Source organism: Carassius gibelio, chromosome A22 (genome assembly GCF_023724105.1).
Source record: "Carassius gibelio isolate Cgi1373 ecotype wild population from Czech Republic chromosome A22, carGib1.2-hapl.c, whole genome shotgun sequence".
Lineage (NCBI taxonomy): Eukaryota > Metazoa > Chordata > Actinopteri > Cypriniformes > Cyprinidae > Carassius > Carassius gibelio.
The window spans coordinates 7,032,259-7,058,915 of NC_068392.1; the positions used below are offsets into that span (position 1 = coordinate 7,032,259).

Here is a 26,657-nt window from a genome sequence, read left to right on the forward strand (position 1 = left end):
CCCTGCTACCCGCCCCAGCCTGGCTGATCGCTATCTAGCAGCGCCATTGTGTCTGCGCCGTGCTCGTCTTGCTTTGCGTTATGCGTACAGAGGTGGGCGCAGCAAGAACAGGGTCTCTTTAGAAGCACCCATGAAGCAAACAGAACGTTTTTCGTATATATCGTTATTTCAGTTGCAACCATTGCGCCGAGAAATGTCGACGTACAACAGAAAGTCGGTAAACTACAAGCACGGCCCGTTTTAGCTACAGGGCTCTGCGCTTTAATTCTGGCCAAGAGAACGTGACACATATTTCACTGAGTGGCTGTCTGCTTTCGTTTAGGCAACAATAATTGCAGCTTCTAAAAATAAAACACGCGGCCATATATTTTGCCTGCTGTTTATATCTGTCCAACAGCTGGTCATTTCTCGTTTGACAAGCTGCTTCAGCTGTTGCCTGAACCATAGAGGTTGAATAAAGAGAAAAGGATAGAGAAAATTAAAAAGCGTAGGTATTAAAAAAGAGTCCGAAAGAGTTATGTGGTCCACAGGCAACTCTTTCCTGTTTCAAGTCTTTAAAGTTCACCATGATTCCTTGCCTTTGTGCACGGCCCAGGGTATCCTGTTTACATACCTCAGGCCTGCACATGAAAGCGGGCGTCTGCAGTAACCCCTGACCAGACATGTTGGAAAACTGCTCGCACAGGCCTGCCATGCCCTCAGTCATTAATTGCAACATAATCGCTGGAAGAGCTTTTTGCCCCTTACTAGATCGAGGTGCCACCAAAAGGTTGAGACAGGGGTGAATGGCAGGCAAATGCACCTGATTTAGAGAACAAGGGCGAAATTGCATTAATGTTGCTGGAAAAACAAGAAAGAGGGGGATACTGTTGCTACAAGTGGTTAAGGCGCGTATAGGAATGGGAATCGTAAGGAATTTAATGCTTATGGTTTCCATTCTACTTGCCGAAAACTACACTAGCGCGGCACACCTGCCACTTGGAATGTGGGTCTTACATTCAATTGAGGTGCATGGGTGCATGTAGGAATGAAAATTGAATGGAATTTAACGCTTCTGATTTCGAGCGTACTTTACAAAAACGGCATTTGTGTGGTACAGTTGGCATTGCAATAAAAGGGAAGGGGAATTATTGTTATATGTGGCTCAAGTGCAGGAGCGCATGCAGAAACCACTTCCTTTCCCTTACTTTGCAATGAGGACTGTAAGGAATTCAGTCTTTGTGATTCTAGTTTACAAAAACTGCATTAAGGTGTCCTACGATTGTCGCTGGGAAGGCGGTTCCTACATGCGATGACGGTGTCTTGGCGTAATCCTTAAGGGTGCATTTCTACCTGATGAAAAGTGCATTCGTGTGTCACACCTGTCGTTGGGAAGGGCAGAGGGAAATGCGGGTCCTGCAGCTGAGGCACATATAGGAATGGGAATCCATATATATTTAACGCATATGGTTTCAATTCTACTTGATTATACTTTTTGCACCTGCCATTGGCAAGGGAAGAGGTGTTCTTACATGCAGTGGGTGCATATAGGAATTGGAATTGTAAGAAATGTAATACTACAGATTTTGATTGTAATTGACAAAAACAGAATTTGTGTGGCTGCCAATATAATAAACGGGTTTAGTGTGTCACACCTGCCAATGGAAAGGGAGGAGGGGTTAAGAACTTTTTTAAATGTGGGGCAGTCATGGCATAATGGTTAGAGAGTCAGACTTGTAACCTGAACATTGCAGGTTTGAGTCTCACTACCAGCAAGAATTTTAGGTGGGGAGAGTGAATGACCAGTGTTCTCTTCCACCTTCAGTACCCAGACTGCGGTGCCCCTGAGCAAGACATTGAATCTAAATGGTGTGTTCCAGGTGTGTGTGTGTTTTCACTACTCACTGCTGTGTGTGAGCATTAGGATGGGTTAAATACAGAGCACAAATTCAGTTCACCATACTTGGCCATGTGTCAAGTCACTTTCACTCTGAGGTACATGGGAACTTATAGGAATGAGAATCAAATCAAAATTGACTGCTTTATGGTTGCGATTATACTTGATGAAAATTTTAGAAATGTGGCACACCTGCCACTGGGAAGGACGGAGGGAAACGCTATTCCTATATGTGGCCTAGGTACATGGGCGCATTTAGATCTTGGTAAGCAAATAAATTTTGTGAGCAATTTAACACTTATGGTTGCGATTTGACTTGCATCATTGCAAAACACCTGGGATTTGCGCGTGGGAACCTAAAAATAGCAAAGGTGTTAAACAGTTCTGGTTTTGATTTTACTTGACAATTCAGGGTGACAATTCTACAGAATTTTTCTTTTGAGACAGCAGCACCAAAATAGGGACGAGTTTTCAATTCTTACCCTGGCTGCATCTCTGTAGCAATGCAGCATGCCACTGACACAATCTTGGTTTGACTGTTATAACTTCAAATGAGGTCAAGTAGTGTTTTTAAGACCAGAATTGCTGGAGCAAATCGTTTTACCATCTTGCTGTATGGTGCATGCATGCACACCACAGGGCCTGCATGTGCACAGATGCCTGGTTTGGGGTTAGAAGTTAACTAGCTGGGCTGAGGTTTTAAGGTGAGGTTTGGGAGAAGGCTTCTGGTTTGGGGTTAATGGTTAATCTCAGTTTCTTCTTCTTCGTCAATTTGTATAGAATGACAGAATTAAACAAGCTGTTGATTCTGTCATTCTTGACTTGGCACTGGTACTTTAACAGGTTGGAGGTGTTGATTGAGTCAAGACAGCTTTGCAAAATTTGCTGCAATACAAAATATGCATTGCAGTGGCAGATGTTGTCAAGACTTTGTCACCAGGAATTCAACACATAATACAAGTTTGTTTTGTCAATCAAATCCATGAGAATATTTAACATTTTAACAATAAATTAATTGGCAAATAAGAACGAAGTGCTAAGTTGGACTGGTGTCAGATGTTTTCCTGGTCTTGAGTTTCTAAATTTCAAAGAAACAAAGAACAAGGATCTAAGCAATGCCCTGGCAATATCTTAACATCGTGGCAGCGGATTTTGCAGGTCAAGTACCATTTACATTCTCTCTGAATGTTAGAAAATTTCATGTTGAAATCAAAATCTTGTACACACCCTTCCATTGTTTATTTACAACCTACTCAAATTCTTTGCTACACCAAAGAGCGGGAAATGATCATATTACTATTTCTAGAGAGGCACTCTGAGTCAGTCAGTAACATGGCTCGAGGGTTCAGAAAGGCTACACTGTTTGTCCACGAGTTAAAACCCGTAGGCGCCAGAGAAATCGCAAAAGCATTTTCATGACTCTTTAGCCTCAAATGTAAAGGAGTGACTTCACTAAATAGTTGTGCCGATTTGTAAGAGTTGCGCCATTATAAATCAAATAGAAACTCTACAATTTAGGTTATAATGTACTGTAAAATACATTTTTTTTTAAATATAATAACAAAAACAATAGTAAACAAAGGCTTGTAGTTATTATTATTATTTATTTAGTTATTATTAAAAATAATAGGCCAATAACTTATATCATGCATCCTCAGTTTATAATTATTTTAAAATAAAAACTTTAAAAGTCTATGGCGTGTCTTTGTTTAGCTAAATGTGTGTGTAGTCCTCAGAAAGGGGACGTTTTGACAGTCCTGCCTTGAGAGTGAGGACAGAAAGGTCAACTGCCAAGACAACACTGTAGCTGGACAAACACACACACACACACACACACGCTCCCAACAATCACACATACACACTCGTTCAGCTCGTCTTCATTTGCTCATACAAGAACTTGTGTACACACACACCTTCACCCACCCACTCCGTCTCTTTGTCTCTGATGAGAAGGTTCACCGAGCTTATTTCTTTCAAATTGTCCAAAATCCCTTCTTCCACTGGCCCCTTAGTTAAACACAGCACGCATACACACTCATACTGTACAAACGGCAGCTCCATGCTGACAGACGGGGCTGGCTTAACCCGCTCTCCCTCCCTCCCTCCCTTTGGGGGGAACAATTCTAGCCCGGCACAGAAACACACACACACACACACACACACTCCACCAGACCTTGAGCAGCCCCCTCTCACTGACAGATCTGCAACAGTGCTCTCACGCAAGCCCTGCCTCCCCTGAGACACTTCACTGCCAACAGAAAACACACACACCGAATGTCCTGAGTGCACCTCGCATGCGCACTCACACACACACACACACACTTGAAAACTTCCTGCCCGCATACACACCTCAAGTCTCAGGAACAGACATGCAGATGCAGGGATGAAATGTGCACCCGAAAACACATTTTACCTCAAAACATAAACGATACGCTAGCGTACTTATGCTACGAAGTAGACTTCAAGGAAAAAAAACGAGCATATACAACCGTTGTCCTTCGTAAACAGGAAATACAGTCTATCTCTTCCTGTGCACATTGCAGTACAGACGAAAATGTAAAATGGTGAAATCGATGTATGATGAAGGAGCGGAAGAAAGCTCGAGAGGAAGAGTACAGTGCACCAGGGTGTCCAATGACCTCTTGGGTCCGAGCGGACAGGAAATGGTGTCAAGATCCAAAGAAAACTTCTCTCACCCACAGGGCTTTCTTTATCTGTATTGACTTACAATGCTGATATTGTTCATGCGCTCCCCCTTTCTTCCTTCTCGTTAAACTAAGAGTCACTCGCTCTCTTTTTTTTGGGGTTTAGGTTTTAGTGTCATTCAACCCTTGTTGTTTGTCCCAATGGTAAAGAGGAATGGAAAGATATCAGCCATGGCTCCTGACACGAGAAAGAATCAGAAAATTGGTTGGAAGTAAGACAACTCTTACATCTCTTTCTTTCCAAATCTTCATAAGCTTTTAACCCGGTTTGTCTCGACACTCTGCTTTACTCCCAGCGTCTGTTTTGTCTGTTTGAAATGATGTAACCTAAACCTAAAACGGCAAACTGAAAGTCTTGATGATCTGCTCTGTGTACGTTTGCAGGAAGCAGGTAGGAATGGGTGGAAATGTGAGAACAGTCAAATCTTCTTGACAATATGCCAAAGTGCTTGTCAAACAGACAGTTAAATCTCCTTGTCAACTCGTTCTGTAAACTTTCATTCAGAACTGCGGGGACGGGGCGTTGACTCGTCTGCTCATTTTCCACTCCCACGATACGAAGGATCACTTCCTGATAAGCTAATGACAAGAGGCTGTAAACAAACAGATAGGCTAGGTGTAAAACGCAGATATATTATGACAAGGGTCAATAACTCTTTTGTTTTGGCACGTAGGCATTGAGCTTTTATGGCTTGCACAATATCGATGACAGTTAGCAGATGTAGCTTATTGGTTAAGAGCTTTACGACAGTTGTACAGCAGTCGCCATTGATGTCTAGCATATATATATATATATATATATATATATATATATATATATATATATATATATATATATATTCAACCTGAAACAAGGTCACCACATGCACCAATGAGTACTAAACTCGACAAGACTAATCTTTAGCTGCCTCAGAGATACTGTCATTAAAATTAGTAACCTATGAGTCGTTCAGGATTAAAGCAACTGATGACGCCAAGTGATAAGCAAACAAGTAGGCTAATAATTGCACTCTCACTGGCTAGTCCCAGTTGGAAAGTCTAGCTTGAACTGGAATGTGATTTCCTTGTTTGACCAGTCACCATGTGCCAAAAACCGGCTTGACTGCCCTGAGCTCATATGTCAGGGGGTTTAAGGTTGCTTGTACTTTCTATAATGACCAGCTAAAAACCAGTTAGCATGTTACAAAAGCTACCAGCTATGCAATTCTTGCAGGACCATCAGAAGGTAAATCAAAAACAAGATTTGCTACTCCGCTGTGTTGAAACAACAGTTCGGTTTCTGCAACTTGAGAATCACATCCCTATTTCAGAGAGCCATGTTTAAAAACATGGAAGGGAACTGGCGGACTTGGACGTCTTGACCATATTTCAGGTCTGAGCCAAAGTATCAGGAAACATCTTTTTCCTCTTCAAAAACCCCAGATAATGCTGACCGTCGCAACAAAAGACCTCCTCTTCCTTTAAGTCTTTTTCGAAGGTCTTCCATCCTGGTCGCTCTTTCGCTCCATTCCGTGTGCTTTAAATGAGAAGAATTTGTGGTGGATGATCTGAGTTTTGTGTGCATGTTTGATAAAACGAAAAAGGAAAAGAGGACAACTTTGTGATGGAGGGATAACAGACAGACGAGTGGAAAGGTGGCATGCAGGTGAGAAGAGGAAGGAAAGTTGTGGATTGATGACTGGCGCACTCACTGACAAACGTTTCCCTTCGGGCAATACGAAAAACTGGTATTCAACCAACCACAGTGTAGCAAAATCCCACTAAACTGTATACCTCAGAGCTAGTACCGTACTGTCTAGTGCTAGTTTGCTAAGCAAATGAAGATCGCTCAGTTTTTAAAGACTTTCTTTTGCTCTCTCACCTTCTCTTTCTGAACAAATACTACTTCCTGTGTACACAGAGGAAATTAAGCAACGCGTTTAACAGGTTTACCCTGGTTAGGATACCAAGTGATCAAACCGTGTACGTTCCAACACATGTGTAAGCACATCAAAGTTTAGGATTAAAACTCTGTCAGGCTAACTGCCTCAGGCTATTACAGCATGTAATAAAACCCCCCCGACTTTCAAGAGATGCACCACATGATCATGTGACGTATTGAAAAACTTTGGAGGTCGAGTACATCAGCCTTATGCAAATGCAATATGGTTTTGCTGTAACACTAACTTTAAAAAATGTACTATAGTAACACTGACTGGGGACAAATACTACATAGTCTACATAGAGCCCTTACAAAAAAGCATTGTGAAGGTACCATGGTACAATGATGGCAAAATATGGTACTTTTTTTATTACTATATTGTATTTTACAGGATCAAAATATAGTAGCTACAGGTACAAAAATACCATGTTATTACCATGGTACCAAAACAACCAATTTCTTGAGTAAGGTGTCCTTTACATGATAATTCTGTGGTAATACCATATTATTTTGGATATGTAACATTATAGTCATGCACTATTGTATTGTTGGTAATACATTGGAATATATTATAGCTATATTTTGATGGAACATATCTAAAATAGCATGGTATTTCTATCGCACCATTCCCAAAACAATCATGGTGGTACCATAGTCCATGGTACCAAAGGATGCTTTTTAAGAAAGTACTGTGGTAATGGCATTGTATTTTAGGCATGTACCATGGTAAAATAAATAACTGATTAACTTAGAAAAACCATATGATTGGGTATCATTTTTATTTCGAATTCAAATATAACAAATAATAGTTTAACAGGAAATATAGTCACTACAAAAAAGCTACTACGCTAAACTTTCATAAGGCTTTCAGCTGAGGGTTAACCACCCTGCATTTTTGGTTTAGCCATTTCCTATCCATTAGCATTTCACTAAGCAAAAATGACTGATAGCATGAAAATGACTCATGATTTTTCTTCCCCCAACCCCACCTCAATCTAGCCACTTCCCTACTGGCTCAAATATATTGGATGCTGTGTGGCATCAGTGTTTTAGCGGCAAAGACCATGAAAATCACAGCATGAGGCGAGGAGTAGCCGCAAGCCAGCAAAACATCTGGTGGCAGGCAGACCTACAATGACTCTCATGTCCAGTGATTCATACTTGAGTTTCATGCACACTATGAAGAAAACAAGCTGTTTGGTGGTGTGCACAACATACCACACAAGCTTCTGGCTTTGTATGATACAGTTTGCTTGAAGAGAGCTTCAACCTGGAATTACGTGATTATTCATCACTGCTAGTACATTAATCGCTTCTGAAAGATGTCACGAATATTGATTGCAAAAGTGTTTGGAGTTTGGTACTAGACGTATGCTAATACTTTAAAAAGAAAGTAGCTAAAAAGTAGCATTATAAAGTATTTGTAGTACCGGGAATAGACTAAATTCTTCAATCACAGAGAAGTCTATTTCTTCCCCCAATCTCTTCCTTCCTTTGTTTGTTCTTGCTCACTATGACACATTTACTTAATTTATTTCCAGTGACTAGCGAGGCATTATGGTACCTTTCTTTCAAACCTTCTCCCTCAAAAGTTATGCTGGCTCTTTATCATTCTTGGGCCTGTCTCCACTTGAATAGCCAAGCTCTGTGTTTTGACTGTGATGGTCTTAAAAGCTCCGTCTTGTGTTGCTGATAGGCATGCTTGTTGATGCTATCGCCACCTCAAGTGTGGGGGAACGCCGCAGCATTTGTTGTTTTCGTGTTATGAGCCAGCGAGAACCCTATTTAAGCTAAGTGGATTTAGAATGCAGCATCCAAAAAAATAATAGCTGAATAATATTTTTTATATTTGTTACGATCACACCGGTGTGATCACAACGTTCAGTGTAGCATATCACCTGCTGTGAAATTCAAACCTGCATTCATGCATTGGCTGGTGCCGAGGCAGAGTCGGATGCCTTTTTACAGCTCTGTGCATTATAACCAATAACACACGATTCCGCTGAGTTTATGAATGCAATGGCCAATCAGAATTAGTCCGATCAGTCAATGCGGAAAGTGCCGATTTTTGCACGATCTAAGAAAGATTTTAATTTCACAGTGTAAACTGCTTCTGTGATTCAAACAGGAGTTTTTTAGAGTGCTTGAGCTAGACTGAGGACAATGATAATGTTCTTTGATAATGTAAATCTTCTTTGCTCTTTTTCTGTACAATGGAATGGTTATAATTAGTAACTAACTAGAAACTGATTTTATAAAATTCACGGTAGCACTTTATTTTACAGTTCTGTTCCCCATGTACATACCATGTACATATTATAGTAATTACAATAACTATGTAATAACTAGGTACTAACCCTGAACCTACCCCTAAACCTAACCCTACTCCATGTAGTTACCTTGTATTACCAGAACGTTCTTAGATAAATACAATGTAAGTACACTATAAGTACATGTAAGTACACATACTGTAAAATAAAGTGCAACCAAATTCACATTAGATACAAGTCAGCTGTAATAAAATATTTTATGACAAGACATCCATATCTGGCACTTAAGTAAAAACATGGGTTTTATGTGTAGTTAATAGATTATAGCCTACTAACATTAGGCTACTTTGCCTATTGCCCATTTTAGATCTATTTACATGATCTATAAAGGTGCAAAATGCATTTATTTACATATATTTGAGAATCAAGATATTCCAGGGGCTTTATGCACTTAATCACAAAGGAAAAACTGAATAAAACCAATAAGCCTACATCAGTTATAAAGCACTATAGTGGCTGTTACGTCGTAGCGCGATTTCAACGGAAATGGGCCTTTAATCGGTTCGTACCCAGGGCACCGCTGCGCTACAATCAGTCCCTGCACTGCAGCTTTACTATTTCTTCTTTTTAGTGGGTGTAAAAGCCCTATGTTTCAAACTACATGTGGTTGAGACTTGCTACGCAGACAAAAAGCTAAGGAAAAAATCTGCTATGCTTGCAAGTCACACTTTCGAAAGATGGGTATATAAACAATAAGCCACAAAAAGACAAATACTGTGAATTTGAATGATGAAAAAGCTGGTTTCATATTAGTGGGTGACCTGGTTTGCATATGAGTGCTACTGGGTAACAGAGGTTAAGTGTGCCAGGATATAAATAGAGACAGTATCACCTGAATGAGAATTACCTTAGGCAACATGGCTACAAAGAGCCTTATTATGATGGTATTTCAGATGAGTGTCTCAGGAACATAGCGATGTCAAGGAGATATGATTTTGTGCCTGTTTAAGTGCTAAAACAGAACAAAACAACAACCATCAAATCAGAGCTAATCAAAAACCAATTAGCTTTACTTTAAAACAGTAGACCAGATTAAAAACATAAGCACTAGTTTGACAACTGGAGTACTAGGTTGATTTATATCTCACATCTGAGTACATGATATCATGGTGCATCGCTATGTATTGAATCGTGACGCATGTACCCCCATACAGAAATATAAAATGCAATCTGCACTTTCAAATAAAGCAACAATACCTCTATACCTTGCGGTTCTCTAGTGTGGTTTGTAGGATCATTTTTAAAGATGAGTACTGTATACTGCCAAAGTTAAATCAGGCCTCTAGTCCTGCAAAACCAAGATGAATCCATTTTTCTCTAGAATTAGTACATCAAAGTAAATGGGTGTAATGTAAGCCTGTGCATGTTCAAGCTCAGAATTGAGACCCCTGCTGGGATTGTTGTTCTGTGGCGAGACTGATGACTAAACATTCATATCAAAGGGCAAAAAAAAGAGGCCGACCAAAGCACGCTCTTGCATTCAGAGACGCAGCAGGTTGGGACATCCAGTGGTAAGAAGAACAGAAACTGCGCAGCTGAAATGAGGGAGTGAGAGAGGCCCTTGTCTTTCCTCTCTCTATTCTTACTTTCCAAAGCCTCTGGTGTTAGTCTCCACTGACTCATGCCAACACAAATATTGATGTTCCGAGTCCATCTGTCTCGTCTCCCATCAACAAAAGAAAGGTTTAGGTGAACTCTTCTGACCAAGGACAATAAGGGACAGAAAAAAACACAAACAGAAACAAATAAGGGCAGGGAACACAAAACCTTGAGCAGGACAATAGTGTGTGTTGCTTTCAGGGCTTTAAAAAATTAAAATTGTTGTTAGCACATCCAACTAGAGTCCACAAGACTAGGGGATACTGAGGTTTAGAAAGGATTTAGAGACATTTTTGTTCCATTTTCTTGGCTGCTCTGTCTGTCTGTCATAAACAAAGAAAGAAGGGAAAGAGAAAGCAAAGTTTTGACAACCCCTCACATTCCTTGAGCAAAACAAAAAATGCAAGCTGTTGAAGATTAAAGAAAGAAACGGCTAACAATTTATTTTTACCCCAACAACAGTTCGACCTCAACCTATACTTTACAACTAATTATAAATTTCTTGAACCATTTCTTGAAGTTTGTCTGATAAAACAGCGTAGGACCATCTAACCTCATGTAAGTTTAAAGATTAACCAGGATGAGGCTCTTTGGTTTTCCAAAATATGGTGTTCATGTTCAGCAACGACCAAAAACTGTACCATTACCAAAAGGATGCAGCTTCCTGTCCCACAGAGAGCCCTTGATTGGCCAATGAAGACACAAAAGAAAGACTGGGTTGAGGAATGATGAGGAAAAGTGTGGCTTGACATGATGAAATACATTTCTTGAAGGTGCAACACACTGTGGCCTTGTAGAAAAGTCTGACTTATTCTGGGGAGGACATGCATGCGATCTGTGTGGCTCGCCACTCCTGACCTCCTTAACACTTTACACAAAAGAAAAGTTGATGGATAAAGTCACCAGCAGTCCCACCCAAAGAGAGTCAAAATCAGACAAAACAAGCGAGTATGCTATGGGAAAGGTTAAGAATAAGGTGAGTTCTTGCTTCTTTTAAGGAAGATTTTATGAGAGAGACCCCAAGTGGTCTGGAGGGCTCCACTACCTGCAGTGCCCCCATAGCGTGCCGGAATGCCTCAGGGCTCTGTGCGCTAACCCTTCCTTCCCTCAGCTCTACCACCCTCACCCTGCCATCTACTTACCGTCAGGAACGTGGTGATCTCTACTAAGATAAGGTGCAGAAAATGCAGTCCAGAAAAACATAAGAAGAGAGAGCACGATGGAACATTTGAAGCAAGAACAATGATGAGGCTAAAAGCTTTGTACAGGGTAGATGCATAGAAACTTGTTTAAATGTTGAAAGGGCAAAGACGAAGAGCAAGAAACTCAGGAACAATAAACCTTTCTTTCCAGGAATCTTTCTGGCGGTCTCTCTTTCCATCATACTCTGGGCGCCGCAAAAGTAGTTTTGAAGCCAACTGATTCATCCTTAAGGTCAAAGCTGAGCTAGACCAATGGCACACCACATTAGACATCAGACAAGGACCATTCTATTCTAGCGACTCCTCCAGACCTGACCCCCCTCATCAATACACAACGATGCCCTGGCCCCAAGTGCATGCTGGGAACGCAGTTCACACAATGTCCCATTTGTGCATCTCACCGTGGGACTGAATCTTGTGGTTTTTCTCAGTGCAACCTTCTACAGTAGGTCTCCTTCTGTCTCTACAGTCTGGGATGATGGGAGGACACCAACAGAGGATCCATTCTCTGCAAAGGCGGTGTCTGACCTGCTAGAAGCCAGACACAGAGGAATCCTTAGCCCTGGGCGCTCCTCTTTCTGCATTTCATATCCAGTGATGAAAATAGACAAGCTGATAAAGGAGTTACTGTACTTGTAGACTTGATCCAATTAATATTGTTGGAGAGGGATTGAAAATAGCTTGGATTGGGCATATTCGAACCTCACTGCACTGCACCAAAATGCTGGAGAATCCCCAAGATGTTATTTCCTGATATTACAGTAATTATTTAGCATCACTGCCTGGTTTGGAAACAGCACTCAAGACAGACAGGATGGGGGGGGGGGGGGGGGGGGGGGCAATTTAGGAAATAGGCATTTGCACCTGTTTGGATACTTCTACCAGGTGCTCCCAATGGTCCCCTATTCCTGTCGGTATGTCCGTCGCTCGCCTTCTTCGCTCGCTGTCTCAAAGAACCTGTAAAATGAAATGTTTCACCACAACACCTTGTGTTTCCTGTCTGCCGCAGTTTATTTATGCTGCATACACTGCAGCAACACCAAACACTGTCTGCTTGCAGGGCCCCATGTTGCCCCCGTTTCTCTGCTTCACACGTGTGGTTACTAAGGACGTTGCAAAAAACTAGAATGTTTAAGTTAATCTTTTTCTCCAGTCTTTCTAGAGCAAGAAGTGCGCTGTGAATCTTGTGGGCAGGTCAAGAATAACTTCTCTTCTTTTAGACGGTCTGCTGCACGCTTAGCTCTCTTTTCCTGTGCCGTCTTGTTCTCGCTCGCTCACTCGCTTGTTCTTCTACTCTCCCGCAAATGCCTGTTTATAATGGTTGCTATTTTAGTAGAACAATAAAAGGAAGCTTAGCTGGGGACCGCAGGCTGGCACATTTGGGGCTCTGTCGAGCCTTTCGTGGTCTGTTTGTTTGGAAGCCTGATTTCAAATGAAAAATGTAAGAGGGCGGTGGAGAAGAAGGGAAAGACTTGATGAATTTTCACACAATGCACGGTCCGTTCCTTAGAGGAAAAGGAGGCTCGAGTCTGGCAGTGAAATTATGACAGGTCAGAGACCTTTGAGATGACACCGGGTAAGACCTTGACATAATTTCTAAACCGGGTTGTTATTGAGTCTCTCAAATGCCCATCCAGACTGGACAAGTTCCCTGCAATATGTCTGTCTCTCTGTGTGTTTGTTTGGACAGGCTCAGCATGACAGGACAAGGCGGGAAGTCCAGGACAGTGCCAGGAACTCCATGTTGTCTGATTCAGCACTCTTTAGGCCTGACTTTACCTGTTTGTCTTCCTTGCCCGCTGATGGTGCCAAGATGACTCCCAAAATATTCCCCACAAGGCCCTTTGTCTTTTCACAATGTAATTCTCTGCATACACTTCATAGCTGCCATGATTACTCAGCAGGGAGTTCAAGAAAAGATACATGCTTGCTGCCACTATCACAGTTCAGAAAACGAGATAATGGAGTTAAAGATAAAGAACATCTGACCTGGGATTGGGTATGAGAAGAAAGGTCAGTGTGGACAAGTCGTCTTAATGTCTGCTGTAATTATTTACACAAGAAAAGAAACCGTCTTGAGCAATTATGGTAGCAAAATCTAATACTATATCCAGATACTGTGTTAAAAACTAACGCAAAGGTCACATGGGCGAAGTACATGAGGGCAAGGCCTAAATCTTGACATATTATATTTATCTAGAAATGATAACAAAAGTTGGCAACACATGTTCTTTGGGCTATTTTCCTCCTGTGTACGTGTTAAGTGAATACAAATCTAAATCTATATTTGATCTGTCGAATCCAAATGCCACAATTGTTATGAACTCTTTATACCTACGTCTCACTAAATTGGACTACATCTGCAAAACAACTTCTAATCCACTGGAAAATATCCTGTTCTCAATTCTATTATTTTCTCAGTGAAAAATTCTTCATTTAAGGATTTTTATTAGAATATAAAACAAGTAAAAAAAAATAAGATTTAGACTTCAATACCACTTCAGTATCTCTTAGACAAGCATTATGGATGGTTTTGTGCTGGGAACTACTAATTTAACCTTGCTTTGAGATGTTTCCCCTCTATATTATTCTTAGAAACCTGATTAATTCCATGAGACGATCCTACGTCACTTCTTGCGAGGTCATGTCGAGATGTTATTGTGAGCCTTTTCTAAAGACACACAAACAAACGAACAAGTATTTATTGGCTAAAGATCTGAAACCCTCAGAGAAAGTGATCCTGAACTCACAAATTTCTATGTGGATAACTTACGAAACCTTTTAACCAGAAAACAAAAACAAAAAAATCAAATGAAAAAAAAACAACAACTAGCCAAATGTATGGTGTCAAGTACGTTAAGTAAGACCAGCATGTGATATTTCAGCTCCCTTGTAACTTTTCACAGAGTTAATCAACATGTCAGCTGAAGTCACAAGTTTCTAGCCCATTATTCATGTGACATGGAACTTAACAGTAAACCATGTAAACAAATTTAGTGGAACTAAACTCGAGATGCTAAATAAATTATTAAAGTTAGAACGCTATTAAAACAGAGACTGAATCATAATTCTGAGAAGCATTTTTAATCATTTAATCAATGGTATATGCGGCAGTGCACCAGAAGCCACTTCCTCCAGCTCCACTCACCTCTAATCTGACAGAAAGAAAGGATTCAATGATTATGACAGTGAACTTGAAAAGTTCAAACTCAAATTTACTGAGAAGCAATGAATAATCAGTGACCTTTTAGCACTGTGTGAGTGAGTGTTTAGTAGTTAACGAAGTATCCCAGGATCAAAGTTAAATTCCGACTCAGCTGTGATACTTGTATACTTGTTCCTCATTCTCTACATCACTTCCTGTCCTCTCTTCCTTGATTATGGTCACTGCAATATTATCATACAACAACACCGGCCTAAAACGTGTAAAAATACGAACTCGAAATAGGCTGAAAAGGAAAACTGATCATGTCGTAAATGCTTTACATCATGAAAAAGTTATCCCCGAGTTGAAAACGGCAACAAACTTTAGAAATAAGACAGAGTTGTGATCTCACCATTGAAGAAGCTCTTGACCTTCAGGTATCCAACGCTGAGTCGAAGCACTGACAGTTTGTCCAGCCGTGCACGGACATCTTCTGAGAAGGGTAGAAGGCTGGTCAGCTTATCCAATTCGCCATTCAACCGGTCTCTGTGCCGCTTGGAGGGGTTGGATTTCACACCATCAGGTGGTGGTGGTTTGGGGCTGGAAGAAGAGAAGAGAAGAGCATTGATGAAAATAAATTGGTGTTAGTCTGCTTGTTATGACCTGTGACGCCACTTTGGACAGCTATAATGCTTGCAAAGTCTTGTGGCGTCTAGTTATTTATTACTACTATTATTATTACTGAATGGCGACCTTAAATGTAAAATGCCCACGAGGAAGAATTCAAGAAGATATATTACAAAGAATGAGTGTCTGTGATTAATACACAAAGGATAAAAACAATTCAGAATTGGCTTATCATTTGTGTTGGTACAAAACAACCTATAAATATGTATAAATAGAGGTTTGCGGCGTTCTCTAGAGCTTGAAGAAAGTGTAATATGTGAACATTTCCTAGATATTCAACCTCTGTATTTTAGTTGATACTGAAGTAAAGCTGCAAGTTTTTTTGCATTATTTCGGTACCTGAACAGTTAAAGATGCACAATATTATTGGTGCGCTATTGGAATCGACTGATTTGAACTAATTAATGCTGATATGCTTTGCCATTTATTGCGAATGCTGAAAAAACGAAGCAGACTAAATAACAATGGGGTTTCATGGTATGCGATGCTTGGAAGATACAGAGTTTGGATTTATATGGTCTGAAATTAATTATTGAAATCTGAAGAGGGCTTTTCTCCTGCATGCCTGAAGGATTACATAGATGTCTCAAAAGTCTTTGCTAATCAAAGCTCAGTTTATCATCACTGTGGACAGCTTGCACAGAGCTAAAGTCACTCTAATATTAATATGAACTCATAAAATAGTACTGCAACATGCGGTCTTCCAAGAAAACCTTTAAAACATAAGAACAGATTTTTAGGGTTCATGTTACTGATCAGTTTAAAATGCCAAATCAGTTTCACTGTTTAAGTACTAAAACAACTGTCCACCCTTTGACATAAAACCCATTATCTAAGCTTGAGGACTCTTACTGGAATCATGGCCATCAAAACTATAACTCAACTGTAACTCAACCTTGTACAGCCTTTTCATTGCCTGCAAGCCCAGAAGCCTAAGAGCGGTAACTCTAGCCATCCGAGCCGGACCCTAATTATGTTTTCCCAGAAATAAAGTAAAACTAACCTCAGAAAAAAGAGCCTGTAGGGACACAAGAGCATGTTCAGCCCCTTCCTTTCCCTTCGGCCCTGAACTCCACATCTCTAGAATGACACGATGGGGCTCGTCATTGCTGGTGCCACGTTGATTCACCTACTTTTTCATTTCTCAGGAGCTAGATGTGTCACAACTTACAGTCAAAACTGACTCAAATGCTTTCAAAATGAAACTTCATCCTTCATCCTTTTGGGTGTGCCCTGCTACTTTTGGATCTCCAAATGGATATTTTTTAGGGCCTGGCCCTGGACTAACTGAGCAAACCATTAATCGTGCGGAATTCATGCTAATGTCAATTCACGAGTTCACCCTTACATCTAATCTGATAGCAAATAACAAGCATATTTTGGCATGCTGTCCTGGGGGAGGGCTCAGAGGCCATAATATAGCCCGAACCCAGAGAACTCCCCCTATCCCTAATATGGGATGAAACTAGAAAAGGAGTGAGGAGTTGGGGGTGGAGGAGGGATAGCGGAAAGTGTCATAGGACAGAGATTATTAGGCTGCATATATATATATATATATATATATATATATATATACACACACACACACACACACACACACACACACACACACACACACACACACAGTGCACACAGTGCACACACACACACACGTATTGTGCTAGTTAGGACGGTATGCTAAACGAGTTTCGCCTGTGCCAAATTGGTTGATTATCTGATCATGCTCCTCCCGAACCTTGTTAATAAAACATAATTTCAATTAGTCTATATTACTATTCTCTTGTAAATTCATTTATGTTTACTCTTTGCCACATTACAAAATATGTTTAAATGTATTTTGTCAATATAAATCTATAAAATCAGTTATTTGGAGTGTTTCGGTTAATTCCCCTGTCGTTTGTTACATCATATCCATAAAATTCACACATATTATTACAACTTAAAAGCCAATATAAAAGCCATTTAAATTGAATAATAACATATACAGTATAGTAGAATATTTTTGATAAACACTGATATTTTTGTACAAAACAAATGTATAATAAATAAATAAATGTGTAAATTTGCCATGAAAATCCCATAAATTATCTAAATTATCGGATGTTTATCGGCTGATTTTTCCTCAATTTACAACCATCAGCATATCGACTATATTAGAAAAAAGGCTGATATAACAAATCGATGGTTTATTAATTAACTGCGTGAAGGCACTGAGCTGTATAATGTCAGTTGCATAATCCTAGCACTGCTGTCAGCAGTTTAATGCTAATCAAATAACAAAAGACAAACGATCGCACACTATTCTTGACCAACTAACTTTTGTAACTTTCAGAAGTGTAGCAGACCTCAGAAAACTGTTAAACCTACCTAAAAAGCACAGTTTATTTAATATGCATCTTTGTTCGGTTGTATTTATATAGGCCTGCTGAATGTTAAATGGATCAAATCAATGTTCATCAGAAATTATTTAACAATGCAGCAATAAAACTATATATTGCAGGTATTTTTGAACTTTGATTTAAAGCACGATCAAAATACTATCTATTTTGATGCCAACATTTAAAATAAGAGAGGAAGTGAAAAAATATCGGTATCGATACTTATCGTACAATAAGTGTTTGTTAAAATCGGTATCAGTATAGGCCCCAAAAAATCCTATCGGTGCATCCCTCATAAATAAAGTAAAAGAATCAGCAAAATATTTTTTATAAACACTGATTTTGAAATGCAAGACAAAACTAAATAAATCAAACAAATAATAATTTATTTGTTTAATTATTAATAATTTAATCTAAAACATAGAAAAATATATTTCTGCTAAAACAAAGCAAACAGTATTAAATTTTGCCATCGGGCCACTTATAACATCTTCAGTGCAATTAAATATATTCTTGAGGCCAGATGTAAATATTTTAACAAAATGAAAACCACACTGAGGCAATAAAGCAAAGTCACAGAGGTCTTTGTAGGTCGGTCATGATGGTCAAATAATCTTTTAAATCTCTGCCTTATAACGTAGCTACACTAGCAGTACTAACAGACCAACTAACCGTTACTTCCTACCGAAACCTTTTAATTGTTTTCAGCTCCGCGATGTTTGCAACATGGTGGCTTTGTTCTATTGGTCTATTGTCTATGATTATTTGTTTGGAAAGCCCTATCGCGGGAAACAGAGCTTCTACATTCTTCCTGAATTACATCTGACCCAGTGATTGGAGTTCTGATCATGTGGACCTCCCAACATTTACTGTGGTCACTGAGGTTGGCAAAGGGTTTTTTGAACTGAAGACATCACTACAGAGGGAACATCTGAAATCTCTCATTCTTTCTTCTATCCTCAAGTGTACAAGTGTTTCGGGCCAATCACATGACATCATGACTGTTTTCCTCTTGCAGGTCCCAACATGCAACAGGGTTTCTCATGCTGCCTGGAATCCTCAGAGGACCATCTGAAGACTCGTCTCTTTGTTCTCACCGTGTCGTGGTCTTTAAATGCACATTTCCCAGTTATTTCACTCTCCCTTTGCTTACATACAACATATTTTTTCTTCTCTCTCTCTCTTTCCTTTTAAATTTGGCACTCGTCCCAAAAAAGTCAACCACTGGAAATACAGTTTCAAAACTTATTGTTACTGTTGCACAACCGCTTTTTTTTTTCATCTGCATGCACTGCATTGCTCGACGGGTTTACTGAGGACACTGAGAAAAGAACAATCTGAAGGCATTTGGCAATCTATCTTGAGAAAAAAAATCTACAATCCCATGGTGCATTCCTGCATGTAAAATAAATAAATAATATTAAATAAATAATATATATATATATATATATATATATATATATATATATATACACACACACACACTACAGACCAAAAGTTTGGACACACCTTCTCATTCAAAGAGTTTTCTTTATTTTCATGACTATGAAAATTGTAGAGTCACACTGAAGGCATCAAGGGCTATTTGACCAAGAATGAGAGTGATGGGGTGCTGCGCCAGATGACCTGGCCTCCACAGTCACCGGACCTGAACCCAATCCAGATGGTTTAGGGGTAAGCTGGACCGCAGACAGAAGGCAAAAGGGCCAACAAGTGCTAAGCATCTCTCGGGGAACTCCTTCAAGACTGTTGGAAGACCATTTCAGGTGACTACCTCTTGAAGCTCATCAAGAGAATGCCAAGAGTGTGCAAAGCAGGAATCAAAGCAAAATTGGTAGAGCACTGCACTGTCAAGCGAAAGGGCGGGGGTTCGATTCCCCGGGAACACATGATATGTAAAAATTGATAGCCCGAATGCACTGTAAGTCGCTTTGGATAAAAGTGTCTGCTAAATGCATAAATTTAATTTTAAATTAAATTTACTTTGAAGAACCTAGAATATGACATATTTTCAGTTGTTTCACACTTTTTTGTTATGTATATAATTCCATATATAATTCCATATATATAAGTGTTAATTCATAGTTTTGATGCCTTCAATGTGACTACAATTTTCATAGTCATGAAAATAAAGAAAACTTTTTGAATGAGAAGGTGTGTCCAAACTTTTGGTCTGTACTGTATATATATATATATATATATATATATATATATATATATATATATATATATATATATATATATATTTATTTATTTATTTAAAAAAGTTAAAAGTTCAGTCGAGCATGTCCAAACTTTTGATGGTAGTGTTTTACCTCAATTGTGGCCATGTTGTTACCAAACAACATGGAAACATGAAAACAGTTCTGAAATCAGAAAGGAAAGGGCGATTTCAGCCAACAGCGGTTGTTTTCCACCCGATAACCTCAGCTGAAGCACAACCACATCTGGTTTGGATCAAAAACCCAAGTTGCGGAAAAAACGAACAGAACTAAAATTGGCTCCAATGGCACGCATTCAATGCATCACACTGCCCCAGCCACTGCAACCCAGAAGGTCAGTTAGGGCTGCAAGATATATTCATTATTCATAATATGTGACCCTGGACCACAATAACATATAGTTATAACAAAGTTCGGGAGGAGCAGTCGCAGTTCATTAACCTGATTAACACAAGTGGAGACCAATCAGTAATCAACTCATGACAAGGTATAAATAACAGCAGAACCTACCTCTGTTCGTTGACAGTTTTCAGCATCCCTCCTCCACCCCATTTCTCCTCAATTATAGATCCATCTACTCTTACCACAACCGGGGGGAGTACTCGGAGCCCTCCCCCCGGACAACACGCCAAATACGCATAACCTTACTGTATTAATAAACGTAGATGTGAACTCGTGAAACTAGTCTTAAGTTGCTGTGGTATATTTTTAGCAATTGCCAAAAATATATTGTATGGGTCAAACTTATCGATTTTTCTTTCATGTCAAGAATCATTAGGATATTAAGTAAATATCTTGTTCCGTGAAGATATTTTGTAAATTTCCTACCTTAAATATATCAAAACTTAATTTATGATTAGTAATATGCAGAAGAATTCATTTAGGCAACTTCAAAGGTGATTTTCTCAATATTTAGATTTTTTTGCACCTTCAGATTCCAGATTTTCAAAGAGTTGCATCTCGGCCAAATATTGTCAGATCCTAATAAACCATGCATCAATGGAAAGCTTATTTATTCAGTATTATTATTCAGAGGTATATCATGGTGATTATGTATTTAAAAATTTGACTTAAGACTGGTTTTGTGGTCCAGGGTCACATATTTCTTTAAGATTGTGTCATTAGTCTAGATTAAATTTCGCAAGTAGGAATTGCATTATTTTAATAGCATGTTTAATTTAAACATCGGCAGATTATAAATATATTCAAATAGTTAACAGCTATTTATATTTGCAAAAAAAAAATATATATATATATATATATATATATATATATATTCATAGCTATACCACCTGGTCCTAAGTTACCGTACTGTTACCATACTTGAGTCACTGCTGCAAACTTTATCTGACTTGAGTGGAGACACATCAGCATCATTACCGTCATTAAGGTCAATTAAAACTCATCTTAAATGGGATTATTCACCCAAAAAATTGACATTCAGTCACCGTTTACTCATCAGTCTTTCTTCTGTTAAACACAAAATATGTTTCTTGCCTTACAGTGTAAGTCAATAAAAAGATATTTTAAAGAATTTTTCACCTTATCTTGTCCATAAAATGAAAGTAAATGGGGTTTTAAGGAATCTTGCAAAATAAGTATCTTTACAACTTTCTATATTTTAAGGCGTTTGTTGGATGTCAGTACATACTGCATTACTTTCCCTAACAATTTCAATGCCTTGCTGACTTTCTCAACCCACAGTGAGATGCTGAAAACTTCCAGCTGAAGTTCCAACTGCAAGTCTTCAGCAGAAGGGTGAGGTTAGCCGGTTCATTACTTGCGTAATGTTTTTGCCATTCAAAGGTTTGAGGTCATGATTTTTTTCCTTCCTCAAGAAATTGATCTCATTCAGCAGGGCAGCATTACTTTCCCTAACAATTTCAAAGTTATGCGGACTTTCTCAACCCGACCGTTCAGATGCTGAAAACTTCCAGTTGGAGTTCCAACTGTTTTCAACAGAAGGGTGAGGTTAGACGGTTCATTGCTTGCGCCTATGTTTTTGTTTTCGCGTAGATTAGAAGTGAGGAAATCTTGACAAGGTTCTTTAGAGAGAGGGAGAAAGAGAGGATCTACTGTTATACAGCATTCCAACTTCCAGCTACGCCGGTGTGAAGCCAGGAGTCTGGTTACACTCCCTCTCAATGCCCTCTTTGTGTCAGTCGCAGTCTTGGCCGCTCATGCGCCTTGCCACCCTACTGGCTTGTTTAGATGTCTATCAGCACGCTAATACACACACTGCAGTTCAAGCTCCAGTAAGTAGCTATTCTAAAGTGTGGACATACCGTGCAAAGGTCACCCATCTCCTGCGCCAATGACGACCGTGACATACACGAACCTGGTGGGTGGGCCGGGCCCGACAGGGCTGTCAACAGGTATGGAGCTCTGCCCCACTGCACTCTTATGAGAGTGTTTGCAGGCCAGATACACATCAAATGATCACCCAAATCCACTGATATAAGCAATATAAATCAAATATAACTTCAATAAGTGATATATCTGAAATGTAAATTAGCTTATGCTATATTTTCTATGTACAATGCATATCTCACTTTTTAATTTTAGTGAATTTGTAGTAAAAACAAATGTGTAAAACAAGTGTTCATTTTAATGTAAGCAATTCTGCATGAATCTTATTTGCGGTCAATAAATGGTATTATATATAGTGATACTGATTTTATTTTTTAAACGAAATACCCCAAAAGAGTATATACATAAAATATTTTTGTTTGCATGTACGAAAACTGATATGCAGCATTTTTTTTAAATGTATTTTTAACAACAACAATTATTATTATTTATATTTGTTATCATAAAATGTAGCATTATTAACAATATTTCAATATAAATAAATACATTTATATTTATACATTTATAAATAAATAAAACAAAAATATTATTATATTATTAAAAATATCACTTATTGTGAAATACAAATGGAAAAGCATTTTTGGATGTTTGTTTTAATTATGCTTAGATTATCAGATCATGCTTATTAATCTAACTCTTATTTTGCAAAGCCATTAAATTGGCCAATTGCCACCTTCCTGTCTAAATATTGTCATTGGCCATCAATAATAATAATAATTATTATTATTAATATGCTTGATTTAGTAATGTTTACACTACTTAACAAACTGCTTTTATGGTATATACTTAATATGAAACTTGGCTTTGTAAGCATCCCGACAATTGGGATCCATTATTTTTGCATTCAATATGTGTAGACTGAAGACTGTAAATGTAAAGTGAGCAATCTCTAGATAAAGAAAAGTAAAGTTATTGTTCTAGAATTGACACAAATCCATTATTTCAGTGCAACAGAAGTCATGCACAGGACTAAATCAGATGCAATAAGCATTTTTTTCTGCCCCCCCCCCATAAAGTTATTCTCCAAGACAATTACATTATTTTCCGGGACCGAACTATCTGCAAAATCATGAAAGTAGATAATCGGCAAGCTCCTACAACAACTCAAAGGCGTGCTTTGGCTTTTCAGCCAGTTCCACCACAGTTGCGTAAGAGTTTGCGTGACTTAAAAATATGTTAATTTGAGGAGGGGGGAGCGAGAGAGAGAGAGAGAAAAAAGGAAAGAAGTAAGAAAAAAAATCCCTGTGTTCTCATGATGTGAAAAAAGACTATATCAGATTACAATAACATACTCCCCCCGGCTCACCCCGCCCTCGTGTAAGCATCGCGTGCGAGCGCAGCCGACTTTATGATTAATACAAGAGTACTATTTCCATGCCAGACCCAAAACTACACACCAAGCCAGAATCTTAAGGTGTCCCGACACATACAGAACTGGGTCAAACTCAGACCGTCTTTTGTTTGTGATGCAACAAACACACTGTTTTCACCATTATTCAACAACAATTGTTTCCAGCGATCAGACTTTTCGCAATAATTGTCACATTTGCTCTGTTCTGTGACTCAAATGTCTAGGTTCGATTCAACGTGACAGAAAACAATTCGCTGTTGACTTTAATACCACACTGGTTTTGACAAAAAAATAAACTGAAGTTTAAAATTTTATTTTTTGTTCGTGTTTTTTTTTTTTTTTTTACAGTAAATGGAACTGTCCCGAGACTCATACGAGTTTCATAAGAAAGTCTGAGATCGCCTCAGGGAGTTATTTTGCAGACCAAAACATTAGTTCATAAGCTTTATTATGTGTGTGTATATGAAATATGCGTTATTCATATATATATATATATATATATATATATATATATATATATATATATATATATATATATATATATATATCTTTTCATACAGCCTTTTCTGTATGAAAAGTACGCAATTCCAATTTTTAATTAAATGCATAAGCAACCTAGTCAACTTCAAACACAGTTTAGAACGTTCTATACAGCAAATGTAACACTGAATGGAACGCGCTCCATTCCATTGTCCGAATTTTACAGTGAAACCAACATAGCCGTTTTAAATCTTGTTACATTGTATAAATAACCTTGACGCGCCAGACGCGAGCGCGGTTTGAACTTGAACGTGAGAGTACCCACAAAAACTTACATTTTCTGAACGGGCTTCTTCCGTTTCTTGACCGCATATATACCGATACCCCCCGACATGGCTGTCTGGTGTCTCTGAGAAGTGTTCAAAATATGACTAGCATGTACAATCTCGTTTCCTTTAGATGTCGATGAAAGTGTGGGTTATCCAGATAAATCCTCTCACATGTACACAAACAAGAGGCTAATATATCCAGTTCAGATTTAATTCCTGTCGCCGTCGGTTCTTTAGACCGACAGCAGCTTAAAATGAGGGCAGAAAGTTTCCGAAACTTTTCATCCTCTACGGCGAATGGCAATGGCGTGATCTGAACAAATTTTCCTTCTTCCTTTTTTTTTTCTCGATCTGTCATTCTCTAATGGCTCCGAAAAGCGCTTGCAGGCAGCGGATTGGCTGTGAGTTCTGAGGCGTCGACCAATCAGGAGCGCGAGAACGCTAGGCAGGTACACTGGACGCCTTGCGATTGGTTCGAAAAGTTTTCAGGAAATCATAAACACAGGAGCACTCTTAAGGTGGACTAGAGAAAATACAAGCAGCGTTTCGTTGCACCCTCACTCGGTAGCGCTTTGGTACACTTTCAGAGTTGTTTAGTCTGTAAAGTTGTTAATATTATTTTAAATACATTTATTTAGATTATCATTAAAATGTTTTTAAACTCTCTTCAGCTTGGTGATGTGTATTATAGAATACAAAATCCAGACACACAAAAAAACAACTAAACTAAATCATTTAGTGGAGTATTAATAGCATAAAAATAGTTTTTTTTGGTCATTTAATGTAATTACATAAAAAGTTATGACTTATTGCTTTTGATATGTTTATACATAGTTATTGTAGTTACTGTTACCGTTGTTATAGGCCTATAAGTGTTTGCACAATTAAGCCATGCCTTAAATGTCTGAATGACATAGCATTACATAACAAAATATCAAAACAAATGGCATTTTTTGAAGATGGTATAAGAGTACCTTTCAAGCAAAACATTTTACAAAACAAGTTTGTTTATAGTATGTTAATGATGATGAAACTATAGATATATTGTTCAAAGTGACACTTTCTGGTTGTGTAAACGCTCTAGGTCACGTTCATAGCTAATGTGATGAACTACACCTGTGTGAACTTGAGGGGAGCAGACTTCATACATCCCCTAAAATCACCTCGGGAACAACTGATTACAAGTAATTGCAAAAATGGCTCGGAGTAGTGACGTTAATTCTGGGAAAACTCTAGCAGGATTTTTTTCCGCAAATTTTATTATCTAGCATAATGACATTTAAATAGTTTTTATGGAGCTCAAGTGTTCAAATTCTCTTAGGCACAATGTTATTCCCCAGTGCTGAAAAGGGAATTAAATGGTAGACTATTCAGGAAGATATAAATCAGTTTTTTCACTGCGTAGGACAGGAATGACATGTGAGTGACTGTTAGAGGAAAGATTCAGTCACACAGACACTTTCTGCAAACATTCCTCACATGGCAAGATTTTGATCCAAGTTTATGAATAGTTTACATACTGCATGTGATCTTTACAAAATAGAATCAGTATTTTGGGACACATTAACTTTTTTTGTCTTCGAGTCAGTTTTTTGTATACTCAGTAAAGATAAAATTATGAAAATACTGTACACAAAACAGATAATAGCAGGCAAAGATACTCTCAAAAAAAATAAAATAATAATAATAATAATGATAATAATTCTAAATATATTTCCAAGGTAATGTCTGGTTATTTTCAGCACATATACACAACAACTACAATAATAATAAATACAGATATATAAAATAACAATACATTAAAATATTAAAATACATAAAAAAATACTACATTTCAATTACAATTGTAGGGTTGGGAAAGTGTGTGTGTGTGTGTGTGTGTGTGTGTGTGTGTTTGTGTGTGTCTTGTGGACGTGACAGTAATGGTGTCTTTGGTCACGCTCTACAAGTCAGGTTTCTATATCTTCACCTCAGGTATTGTCTTTTAGCCCACGGTTTATACAACTAAAAAAAACAGGAAATGCACACAGACACTTATCTAAACGGAAAAAAAGATTAAGTT

General features: G+C 38.6%; 1 protein-coding gene across 1 annotated transcript in view; it reads right to left on the reverse strand.

The window, feature by feature from the left end:
* Positions 1-24,921, reverse strand: part of LOC127942716 (aryl hydrocarbon receptor-like) — a 52,228-nt gene extending 27,307 nt beyond the window's left edge. Inside the window, exons 1-2 of the mRNA XM_052538630.1 lie at positions 24,602-24,921; positions 15,191-15,378 (exon numbers count right to left, since the gene is read on the reverse strand). Of these exons, the coding sequence (XP_052394590.1) occupies positions 15,191-15,378; positions 24,602-24,660 (247 nt within the window). The 5' untranslated portion in view covers positions 24,661-24,921. The remainder of the gene's footprint in view (positions 1-15,190; positions 15,379-24,601) is intronic.
* Positions 24,922-26,657: the final 1,736 nt, after the last annotated feature.